Here is a 12,449-nt window from a genome sequence, read left to right on the forward strand (position 1 = left end):
GACATAGTTTTATTTCCTCATTGCCTATTCTAATTCCTTTAATTTCTTTTTCTTTCCTTATTGCTAAAGCCAACAATTCTTGTGGCATGAGCCTAATCCTGTGAGGAACCTCTTCAAACCAACGCTGTCCCTTGGATCACCATCTGCCATTGGGCCTGTCCTGTCCAATTCTTCCAGCATGGCCAGACTTGCCACATAGATAGATGTACGCCCTGTTGGTTCAGTCTTTAGGAACCCACAGTTGCTTTTGAGCTTGGAGCACCAGGAGACGTCTTCAAAGTCCAACTTCTTCTGCCTTTCAGGGGTCTATGAGTTTGGCTACTGGGGGTCCCTGCTGCCCAGGCCAATGGTTAGTGTCCTGCCTCTGACCGTGGCCTTGGCTGTTTACAGATAAGGGCACCAGGGCCCAGAATCCAAGCCTGCCAGGCAGGATTCACCGTCCTGGGGCACAAGCCTGAGAAGGGTCGGCCACTTTTCCACTTGGAAGAGGCAGCAGAGAAGCACCCAAGGCTACTTTAAGTTTTCTGGGTAGTAGAATACAAAGCAGCTAGGATAGGTCCACCTTGACCTTAACCTGAGGCAGTCAGTCCCTTGGAGGCTGGAACAAATCCAGCAAAAAGCAACCATTAGACTCTTGGTTCATAAGGGAAGCTCAGGGCGGAGAATGAAGAAGGGGAGATCTGGTCACCCTTTCCCTGCTAAAAGCTCGATCAGTTTTGGGTGCCATGTTCCAAGAAGGAAGCTCTGGGTAAAGGTGTCCAGTGGGAAGAGAGTGAAGGCCCAGCCATACATCTGCTGGCAGGGGTGTAGAGCCTAAGCCTTGGGGGCACTGGAAGAGGAATTGTTGGCTGTTCCACAGGGAATCAGAGGGTGGGAATTGCAGTGAAAAGGTGAAGACTGGGGTTTGAGCTCTGCATCAGAAAAGCTTGGGCTGTGGCCTTCCACCAGAGGCCAGATGACTCAGACCCCTCTTTTATCCCAATCAGTATTAATCACTTCGATGACTCCACAGGGTTAAGGATTTTAAGTTCAAGAGCTGTGAGCTACAGCCTGTGAGTTCACTTGTTTAATCAGAGGCTCTCCACTCCCATTTTTGCCTTGTTATGGTGACTCAATGACACAGAAAGACCCCCAGCCAGTTTTCTTGGTCCTTGGTCCCTCTTCATCCTTCTTCTGCCCATCATGAGATGACAACGAGCACTTGGCCAACAGATGATTGATCTCCATCGCCAGCTTGGGGCCTGTCTGCCAGCCCATGGTGTGCTCATTAGGACCTCCAGGATGATCAAGATAGATCAAAGCCTGCTCATTAGCCTATGTGTCAACCAAGGGGATTCTGGAGTTTGTGTAGACAGTCCGGGGGGTAAAGGACAAGGGCTTTCCACCAATCTGATTCTCTGGTTTGCTCCGCCTGCACCCCCCAGTATCAGGCACCATAAACAGGCCTGGAGGAAGGGGCATCTCGGTGAGAGAGGTCCAGGTCCACTTCCTCAGCAAGGCCTCCCTGTTTTTTCAGATAGGAGTTTTAGGCCTCCTGGGGTAGGCTTGTTCCTGGTCAGGCAGGGAGCTAGGCAGTTTCCTCCTGAGTACATGCCTCTCCCACCCCGCATTGTGTCTTCTTGCTATCTCTCTCCTGAGCGCTTCAGCTCACAAGAATCCCAGGTCTAAGGGTCCGGAAAGGTGCCCCCCATCCGGGTTCCCTCCCCTGGTCAGTGCTTAGTCAGAAACACCCAAAAGCACTCAATGGTCTCCCGGTGGGACCAGGCCAGAGAGCCTTTGTCCACCATGGGCCCGTGGGTGCTGAGAACCAGCCTGGCTGGAGGCAAGGTGGGGAAGGATGGGCTGTAGGCCGGTGAGTTCTTCAGCCATGGTAACCCCCCTTTCAGGTGCCTCAGACTTGGGCCACTTACTGCTGACCTCCAATGACCCCTTTGGCCAGTCCACTTGGTTAGTGACCACGCCAAACAGATGAATTAGGTTTCTCTTTATTTCATCTATTAAACCTCTGTGTAAACAAGGCTAATCCCCACAGGATCCTCTAGTCCCTTCAAGGCAAAGAGGCTGAAGATGTGCAGGGATGTACGTCTGGCCTTGCCGTCCCGTTTACGCTTCTTCCTCTGAAAAACAGGGAGCAGGGGCATGAGTGCATGGCAAAGGGCGGCCTTTTCCCTACTCCTCAAACATCCCCAGTGACCCTCAGGTCCCCTCTCCAAGTGGTCGATAGGACAGAGATATCTCTTGTGTAGCCACTGACCACCCAGTCAGTGATTAACACCTGGCACTGGCTTTTGTTTCAAGAACTGCTGATTTCAGCCCCACGACCCCAGGGGGTTTGCCGGCCCAGCTTCCCTCCTCCCGCAGTCCCCCAGCTAGCCGCTGTCTGAAGGGGGACTGGAACCCAGGCCTTCATCCCCTCTGGCCCAGTGCTACACCTGCTAGAGCTCTCAGAGAGGCCCCTGGATAGTGTCCTGCCTAGGTGGCCCACTTGTGACCATGCGGGCAGAAGCCCAAGGCCTGGAGGAAATAGTCCCAGGAGTTGCACTCTTCCTCTTGGGAGGCCCAGAATCAGAACCCAGTAATGTCACTTATTAGCCCTGAGGCCTCAAACAACCCACTGGAGATATCCCCTGTGCATCCCCTTTGCTGCTGCAGAGGTCTAGAGAAGTACTGGAGTGGGAAGTCGCGACTAGGGTCCTTTGAAGACCCCTCCCACCCTGTCCCATGGCCCACAGACCTTCCTCGTCCTCGTCTTCGTCCTCATTGTCGTCGTCCTCGTCGGAGCTGAAGGTGCCGTCGGGCAGGCTGTAGACGCGGATCACCTGCTTGTTGGGGTCTTTGAGGATGAGGTACTTGCCCTCCTCCAGCTTCATGCAGATGTCGATCACGCAGCGCAGGATGCCCCAGGCGTTCTCCACGCTCAGGTTGATCTGACTGGCAAACTCATTGGGCTTGAACTGCTGGGTGCCCAGGATGACGTGACGAGCCGAGTCCTTGACGTGGTAGCGGGACACGTACCTGAGGGGAAGGAGGGAGGTATGGAGCTCTGTGGTGGACTTCCCAGAGAGTCCCCAAGGATGATCATGGCCAGTAGAACCCACGCCCCACACCGTGGGCTGGTCATGGCTCTCACCCGAGCTTGAGGTACTCCGATCCGGCCAGCAGTGCGCAGCAGGTCCAGCGAGCCAGCTTGTAGCTGTTGTTCTTGAGCTCCGTAGCGATGACCGCCCCCCGCTGAGAGTCCAGTTTCTGACGCCAGTCCACACCATTGCAGTGCTGTCAAGGGAAAGCAGAGCCACCACTGGGTGGTCAGTGTTCTGAGGCTCTTTCCCAGCTATACCCCACTGGGGTGAGGGAGCTGAAAGGGTCAGAATCCAAGGAGGAAGAAAGAAATCAGATGTGCTGACGCTGGCCTGGGCAATGGCCCATCAAAGACCAAGCACCAGCCACGGATACAACGGGGCAGAAGGGAGGCTTCCTGCCACCCCGGGGATGCTCCTGGTTCAGATCAGATGGCTTGGCGCACATGCTGTGTGTGTACCTAAGTGGGGAAACCAGGTACCAGGAGGAGCGCCTCAAGGATGGGGTGGGGCACTAAGGGCTGGGAGACTTGGAGTCAATCAAGGATCGAGAAATGGCCAGATTGTGGAAGGGTGCTCGGGGGCAAGGACTGGGTCAGAAGGCTCCTCTTCAGAGGTGGCCATGAAGCTCTGAAGGGATTCTGGGGCTGCCTTCTACAAGGCCCAGAATGAGAGCACAGGACTGGGCATGGGATTGACCAATGGAGAGCTGGGCGGGGTCTTGAAGCACAGAACCTGTTAGAACAATCCAGCTCTCTAGTGACTTCTGAACTCATCTCAGACATAAAGCGCAAGATCAACAAGCTCCATAGATGGCGATGGAGGGGCACCATCAGGAAGTTGGGAGACAAGGCAGAGCTAAGGGACACCGTGAGGGATGGAATGGGCACTGATAAGCCTGACCAGTGTGGAGAGAAGATGGGATGGAATTAGGAAAAATGACTGCCAGTGGCAACAGACCAAAAAGTGAGAATGCAGGCTGATGGGTGAAACCAAGCTTTTTTTTAAAACATCACGTTGGCCTAAAAGGATGGGCACCTGTCAGATCCTGCGGGGAGTTAAAGAAAAGGGGCAGAGGAATAACCTGAGAGGGTTAGGTGGCCAGGAGGGTTGCCAGAGGATGACCTTTGAGGCAGAATCAGTGAGGAGGCAGGTCCAACCCAAAGCATTTGCCTCACTACATGGGCCAGAGCAAATGAGTCTGGAGAAATGACCTTACTGAACCAGAAGAGTGCATGGGGTGATGGGTAAGGGCTCTTCCATCTCTCCCTAAATGGGGGCAAGGCAGCTCCAAACCCAGGAGACCAGCAATAGAGAAAGTTCCTTTCGGGAAAGAAAACTCCTAACTTACAGCCCTCATTTCCCTCTGTCCACTACAAAGTTAGAAGCATTCAGAGTAGCCCCAGACTCTGTGCAGGCATTTTGCTGAGGTCACAAGTGCCCCCAAATCCCATGGCCCCCTCCTCAGCTCCCCTCTCTGAAAGGCCTCGGCAGCCCGGTTCTCAATTCTCATCCTCTTTGGCTTAGAGGCAGACTTTGTTTCCCTGATCCTGCCTGACCAGATGCTGCTCGGTGACTGCCCATTTCCGGGGAGGGACCTCGGCCTTGCTCCCCGCCGCTGCCTGTGTTTGTGCCTACGGCTGTCTCGGGGCCTCTTCTCTCTGCTCACTTGGGAATCTGGTTGGCCCTGGCTGGATTAAAGATTCCTGGATCTAACTATCCAGCTCTAGTCTCTTCTGAGCTCCAGGCCCACGGCACCGACTCAATGCCCAGAAGCATTCTCAATCCAACACCTCCAAAACAACTTCTTTTTCCCGTTTAAATGGCGGCAGCTGGAGACACAGTGAACAAAGCACTGGGCCTAGTCTTGAAATCCGAATTCTAATCAGGCTTCGGACCCCAGCTGTGTGACCCCGCACCACTTACTTGACCTCAGTTTCTTTAACAAAGAGGAGAACAACATCTACCTCATGGGGTGTTATTAAGTGAATGAATATTTGTAAAAACCCCAGCCCAGTGCATACCACAAGGGGGTGCTATATAGATGCTCACTCCCTTCTCTCCACTTCCCCCATCCCCTGGCCCTTCCTCAGTAACCCCCTGGATCCTTTCAAGATACCGTCTCACTGGGAAGATCTGCTCTTCCAATCCGGGCCGTCCCCCTGCCCTTCAGGCATGCTACAAGGCAGACACCTATTTCTGCTTCCTACAGGACTCGGGAGGCCTTTCTGGGTATTCCTGGCTTCAATATCCCCAAGATACCCCCCCCCCCCCCAACTCTGGCTTCATCTTGCCCGCGCTCATCATTATAAGTGGTTCAGGTTCTGTTAGAGTGTAAACTCATTGAGACCGAAAAGTGGGACTGCTTTTTTTATGTGCTCAGAGCTGATCATGGTCCCCAGGGATGGACGGATGGAGAGCTCCCTGCGATCCCTGACAAGTGAGGGACTGCCTACGTTCTCCTGGCTTCGAGGCCAGTTCTAGCAGACTGTGTTCAGGGAAGGAAACAACGGCTTCCACGTTGGCTTATGTCCCTCCAAGCAACAAGGGAGGTGGTAGTGGGAGGCCCTTTCCTGCAGACACCCAGGGAGGTTTGGCAGCGGCTGACAGTCGCCTTTCACCTACTCTTTAGCCTAGGACAGAGTGGGGAAGTGAAGGCAGCTGCTTCAGAGGGTGGCAGTCGTCACCTGGGACCCGGAGAAGGAGGAACAATGGAGGAAGCACTCCTCGGACTGAGCCTTCCTTAGACAGGTGCGACCAGGTCAGTAAGGAAGCTAAGTCACGGAAGGGAGGCTGCCGGGTCACAGATAAAACACAAACTGAAGGAGGCTTTCAGACTAAGCTACTGTGGGAGAAAAATGAAGACACCAGATCTAGGAAGAGGGTGGCAGGGCAGCTGTGAGAATGAAGCAGGGAGCGAGCAGCAGGGAGCCACAGGGCCACCACCTGTGCCTGTCTGCAGAGACCGAGAACCTAGGAGACGTGGATGCTAAGTGTGGAACCGTGGGGAGGCTGGCACAGAGTTCTGGGTAAGTCATCAGGGGATCTGGGGAGCACTCACTCTAGAGTCCCACTCATTGAGGGTCTTAATGTTGATGAAAGACACCTCTCCGTTGGCCCCGGTCATCACGCCGTCGTGCTCACAGCGGACGATGAGGTCGATGTCGTCACCAAGCTTCCACCTCCGGTACCTGTAGAAGCGAGAGAGGAGACTCAGCCCGGCCCAGGCTGGCCCCAGCGGATCACGCCGCCTGCCCCAGCACAGACCCGACGTACCGGTACGCCACCGAGGCGATTTCATTCTTGTCCATGTCATCCTCCACAAAAGGATTTGGATTGGGAAACTTGTACCTTTCCTTTCCCTGCAATTCAGAAGATGTGGTGAGTGTAGCAGCAGAGAGACTGGCCCACCCTGCCCTGTGAAGCCCGGGCCCACACGCGGTGCCTGTGGGGAGGATCCCTCTGCTGTCTCACCATTCGTAGGCACTGCTGGGAGAAGTTGTGGTTGATGTAGGTGGCCTCCATGCAAGGTTACGGGGCGAGTTGAAGGAGTTGCCTTCATCCTGAGGGGGCTCGTTGGCAGTTTCACTCACGGTCAGGAGGTCTACGAGGCAAACGGCAAGGTGAGAGCGCCTGAGCAGGCAGGCGGGTGGGGCCCCCTCCCCAGCAGACATCCCCCAGTCGGAGCCCTCTCCCACTCCCTCCAAGGCACCCAGGTCAACGCACATGACAAAGGTAGAGAAGGCAGGTGACAGGCCTGACCTCGCGTTCCAACGCCCACTAGGAAAACTAACCAAAGTCCGAGTTGTCCCTTTTGTCAAAAAAGAGCTTGGAGCCGACCCTCTGGACGACAATATCCCAGGAATAGACCGAGCGAGTGCAGCTCATCAGCGTGGCCAGGATGGCGTCTGTGGCGAACACATTGCCCTGAGTCTTTGCCAGCTGCCAAGAAAACAGGGAAGGATCAATCACCCTCGAGGGCAGATGCCTGTCAGCCGCAGTGTATGCTGGGATGCAGAAGTGGTCAGTGTGTGGTCCCCATGGGTCCTACGCTGGTGCCGTGACACTGATCAGCCAGGGGAGTGCACGTGTGGAGCCATGTCACCCATGGCACACAAAGCCGACCCCGGAATGAGCAGCTGGACCTCCATTTTAAATCTCACCCTTCCCACATGCACATGGGCAGAGCTGGCTGGTCCCTGTACACCCCTGTGCTGACCAGAGAAAGGAGAGGGGAGGAGGCACCTTGCGGATGACGGGATCATCTGTCGTGGTGACGGTGTGGAAGATGCGCTTGATGCTCCGCAGAGGCTTCTCGTTCCTCGTGGTGATCCGGTCAAAGGCCTTGTCGTAATATTCCAGAGCCCCACAGCACTCGCTGCAGGCGGGAGAAGGTGAGTCAGAGATGGGCGGTACCTGGCTGGAGGGTCAGCCCCGCACCCTCCGACGTGGGAGCTGCCCACTCAGTGGTCTGGGTCCTGGGGGGGAGGGAGGACAGGGGACACTCACATATCCTGCGGCTCTGACACCTCTAAGTAACGCATCTTCATTAACTGAGGAAAATCCATTTCTTCCTTCACTTCCCAGTCACTACGAACTTCTACGGAAGAATCTCGGGGCTTCTGTGGGAGGAAAGTCATGGAGAAGGAAAGGAGTGTGAACACATCAAAGCCACGTAATCGCACCTGACTCCCTGCCAGTGCAAGGATTCTCTTCCTGGGCTGAGCAGGTGCCCCGGGAGTGAGTGAGGAAATGGGTGCCCCACCCTACTGGGGCCCCCCAGGCCACCCTTGAGTGCAGGACTGGCTCATACCTGGGACTTTTGGTCCCATTTCTGCCTTACTCCAAACTGCTTCTGGAACTTCTTTTGAAGACGTATGCGGTCTCTGAAAGCCAAAGAAAATGTAACCTTAGCAAAAGCAGGTGTCCCCGGGCTGGCCTGCTCCTCACAATGAATGGATGGCCCCTCTCCTCAGTAAAGCTCTAAGAGTCCTGATGCTTCCTCTGCATCTCTCAATGGGACAGTCCTAGAGAGCCGAGGTCAAAGCTGCCCTAGGGAACGTGAGGCAGGTGCAGCAGCACCCGGTGGGCCGGCCTCTTCTTCCCGGAAGCATCACACACACATTCTAGGGTACAGTCACAGAAAAGCAGCATGACCCATACAGTCCAACAGAACGAAGGCCCAGCCTGGCTTCTGCTCTGCTCACTACAAGGCTCAATCCAGCATGGAGAAACCAGGTCGACTCCTAACAGCATCTGCCCTCCCTTACCTCTCCTTCTGCTTGGCACTCTTAGGCAGGGTCTGCAGGTTGAACTGCAACATATTCCGACGGTCCTTGTCCCTCCGAAGATTCCGCTGATGAAGAGAAGATGCTCACAGAGTTAGGGTCTGTGACAGATTAGGGCTGTGCACGAATGTCCTGGCACTACAAGTAAGCCCAGTGTCTGGGAGTGCAGGTGGGAAGCATCTAAAATGAGGAACAACTTTCTTTTGCCACTTTAAAGAGCTTACATGACTGGCACATATCGTTAAGAAAAGCCCCCAAGAGTAATTAGCCCAGGGGCTAACAGGAACAAAAGCAGCTCAACTCAGCAAAGGGCATATTTGGCAGAAAAGTTCTTTTGGAGTTTTAAAGGCTTGTTCCATGGCCTTTACTCTTAATTCATGGCTATCTTGGGGAACATAGGTATAGAGTGCTGTCCTAGGGACTGAAGCCCCCATACACAAATCAGGTGTCTATAGAAAAGTGACAAAGTATGGTTGAAAGCATTAAAACCTTTCTACTTTAAAGCTAAAGTAGTGCTAAGTGCGACTTGTTTTATGGACAGCTTTCTTAGAAAAAGCTTATTGCATAAATGAGTATATGAGATACCCTTCCTTCTTCTAGTCAGGGCAGGTCTGGGCAATCCCCACTCTTGTCAGTGCCTCCACCCATCCATGGTTAGCGTCTTATGAGAATGTTGTTAAGCTCCATCTCACAACTTCTTACATCCGCCACGATGCTCATCTGACCCTTTTGTGAAAGGACATTCTTGCTGCCCACCATTTTGGATTTAGACTGAACCCAGTGTTCAGTGATTTCAGGGGTACAGGAACTTTTGGGTGAGGAAATGCCCCCTGTCAGTTCAGGCTGGCACTTGTTCCACAACTCCATCTCTGAAAGTGACCCTGACCTTGCTCAGGGTCAGAGACTGGCCACTGAGCATCTCGAATGCTTACAGACTGGAATTAAAATCCTTTTTAGCTCTACCTGTGAGGTGCCTGAAAAAGCCCTGGTAAGGTAAGCAACTGCTAATGGGCCGCTTTTTCCCAAGGAAAGTTTGACTTTCCTTGGGCGAATTAACCCTAAGGCCTATAGGTCGGCATTTTCAGCAATGCTCGGACTCTTAACAGCAGGACCCCCCCCAAAGTGGTCCTACCTGGGCAAATCTCATCCTGTTCCTCTGGTAAGCCGTCTTCTGGGTCCGGGCTGTGTCTACCAGCTGGAAGCTAGTCTCGTCCTCCTCATGGAAATAAGCATACTGACTTCCACCACCAAACTGGGAGGAATACTTATCTGAAGAGACAACAGACCAAACACAGACTCAGAACTTGAAAGGGTCCTTCAGGGCCCCCAGTCCAGCAGCTTCTGATGAAGAGCCGGGGCCCGGGGAGGGGATTGGACAAGGGAGTCACACAACAGAACAAACCCTCTTCAGACATTTCCCTGAGCTCCAACTTCACAAAGTCAATTCAGCAACACTTACTCGTATACCTCTTATCCTGGTAGGTGGCACCTGTCCAGTCTGCAACCTAATGGGGATGACAAGGAGAAAGAGAAGGCCCAGGTCAGCGGGCCGAGTGTCTGTTGTCTCGGAAAACCCCAGTGACAGAGCGGCTTCGCCAACACAAAAGAGCGGGGCCCGGTGCCCGCGAAGCATCTTGTCTGTCACACTGACAGAGAAGGTCACGGCCCGTCCCAGCAGGCACCTCACAAGGAAGACGGGAGCTGGGCTTCTGAGGAAACGGGAACCTGAGCCCGCGCCGCCAGCCAGCCTCGTCCTGCCTTCACAGACCAGCCTCCCGCTACCTCCCCATTACCTTGCCCAACCGATCTCCTTTACTGAACGGCTGGTAGGGCATGTCCCGAAATTGTTCGGGGACAGCACACGGGCCCCAGCCTGAGGGGTTGTCCTGGATCACCGGAGTCACAAATTTTGCCATCTTCTAAAACCTTAAAAAGACAAATAGGGCATTACTGCCAAACGTGGAGAAGCTCAAAGGGGGAGAACACCTCCGGTCCTGCCTCCCGCAGATCGCACCCATTCCCACCCATTCTGCCCGATGGGGCTCTGGGGCGTCTAAGTCCCGGGGACTTCCGTTCCCTGACTGCAACCAACAAGCGCGGAAGCAGGCCCCACCGGTATTGCGACCCAACTTATGGCTACCCAAGCCAAGCTTAGAGAAACGACATCGAGGGCCGAGCCACAGCATGAGCACAAGTGACCTTTTCCCCAAGCCGGCTGCTGTTAATCTGGCCCACTGCACACCACTGATTTACAGATGGGGAAACTGAGGCAGACGGGGCCGAGGCCTGCGCAGGTCCACAGCGGGTTCGAACTGTGGACTGCTCTAGTTTTAACTCTGCTTGTGACCGACAGGGAATCTGGGCTCTCGCGTGTGGGCAGCCCCAGCCCGGGGCGCGCCGGCTCCCGCCCGTCCTGTCACACTGTAGCGCCGTCGGTTGCCTGACAGCTGTAACTGACAAGTGGCAGCGCTGCTGCTCGGCCCTGCCCGTTTTCACCCTCTCCGGCCGATGCAGGGCACAGGAAGCCCCATCACGCTTCCTTTCTTGACCCTCCTTTCCCCTTCCTGGCCCCAGATTTGCCGGGAAGCCCAGCATGGCTCCACTTGTTACACTGAGGGTGTCTGGTCCAGGTTAAGGGCCCGCGGCCTGGGGACACGGACACCAAGGGGAGGTCCCGCCAGGAGAAGGGGTGGGCCGTGCTAGGGGAGCCTCAGTGCCCAATGAGATCGCGCCCCCACATTTGACATAAGCTGGTGGCCTGAAGCCAGCGCTCCTTTTCTGGCCTGGGAACTCAAAGTGCTGCAGCAACGACCACCGGGAGGCCCCGATCCAGGGGAAGCAGACCCACCCCCTTTCTGGCCCATTGTATAGGGGGGAAACTGAGGCCGGGGGTGAGGCCCGACTAGCTTCTCTGGCTGCGGAGAACGCGGGAATCTGGAGCCGCACCCGCCGCGGGGCTCTCCCGGGTCCCCCGAACCTGGGTCCGGCGCCGCTCACCTGTTCAGGCCGCGGCCGGTCCCGATGGAGACGGATGGTTACGGGCGCGGTGCCGGCGCCGCCAGCCACTCTTCAGTGGCCGACCAGGAAGGGACGCGGGATGCGCGCGCAGCTCCCGGCACCGTAAAGCGCCGCGGCGAGGCCGGCCCTGTCGTAAAACAGCGGGAAAAGGCGCCGTCTCGCTCTCTTCGGGTAGGGGACGTGGAAGGCGGGGCGAAGCCGCAGAGCCGTAAAGGGAAGCGAAGCCAGGAAATGCGTCACAGCCTTAGAGGGAGAAAAAAGGAGATGGACCTAAGCGTGTCCACGGTACGTAAACTGCACATCCGGCGAGGGGGCGGGATTACATTTACGATTGGAACGTGTCGTTCAGACGGTCATGGTTGTAATCTTCCCTCCCAATATCCCATAATGCCCCGCGGAAGAGTCCAACGCTCTCGCTTGCCCCTCAGTATCTCCTAGTGCCTCGCGCAATGGGCGGTTCCCTTGTTATGCCCCTCTCTATCCCGTAATGCCCCGCGCTCCTGTTTTTCAGCCCCAGACGTTCGCGGCTAGTCGGCTTATCCGGCCCCGGGCAGGCTGAGTGGGCAACGCTCCCGGTGCGCCCTGTCTCGGTCCCTCTGCCACTGCTGTGGATGTTGTGATAATTATAACTACAGCGAGCACTTTATATGACTCCCGAAGGTTCGTGAAACACGTGACAGGTGTATGAAGTGACATTAACCTGCGCGAGGTCGGAAAATTCTGGGTTCAAATCCCGCCGCAGGCACTTCCTGACCGCGGGACTCTGGACAAGTCACTTCACTTCTGCCTTCCTCAGTGCCCTCATCTATAAAATGGGCATCACAACTGCACCTCCCTCCCAGTTGTCAGGAGGAAACAATATTGTTCAAGAGCTTTGAAAACCTTAAAACGCCATGTGGTAGTGGTTGTTGACACTTTAATTTTAATTTTTAAATTAATAATCACTTTTCTGAAACAACAGCCCTATGAGGTAGGCGCTCCAGGTATCACGGTCATTCCCATTTTACAAATGAAGAAACTGGGGCTTCAGAGAAGTTGTGATTTACCAGTAAATGTCTAGGTGGGA

At 55.0% G+C, this 12,449-nt stretch overlaps 1 protein-coding gene across 1 annotated transcript; it reads right to left on the reverse strand.

Moving 5' to 3' along the window:
- Nucleotides 1–1,969: 1,969 nt before the first annotated feature.
- EIF3D (eukaryotic translation initiation factor 3 subunit D) lies at nt 1,970–11,461 on the reverse strand. Its single transcript, XM_051961690.1, is given in 16 exon segments — nt 1,970–2,117; nt 2,735–3,015; nt 3,131–3,273; nt 6,139–6,268; nt 6,354–6,439; nt 6,552–6,604; nt 6,607–6,681; nt 6,872–7,019; nt 7,323–7,455; nt 7,587–7,699; nt 7,891–7,963; nt 8,348–8,433; nt 9,498–9,634; nt 9,825–9,870; nt 10,159–10,291; nt 11,363–11,461. Coding segments are annotated over 15 exon segments (1,641 nt in total). The 5' UTR covers nt 10,282–10,291; nt 11,363–11,461; the 3' UTR covers nt 1,970–2,103.
- Nucleotides 11,462–12,449: the final 988 nt, after the last annotated feature.

Source organism: Antechinus flavipes, chromosome 5 (genome assembly GCF_016432865.1).
Source record: "Antechinus flavipes isolate AdamAnt ecotype Samford, QLD, Australia chromosome 5, AdamAnt_v2, whole genome shotgun sequence".
Classification (NCBI taxonomy): domain Eukaryota; kingdom Metazoa; phylum Chordata; class Mammalia; order Dasyuromorphia; family Dasyuridae; genus Antechinus; species Antechinus flavipes.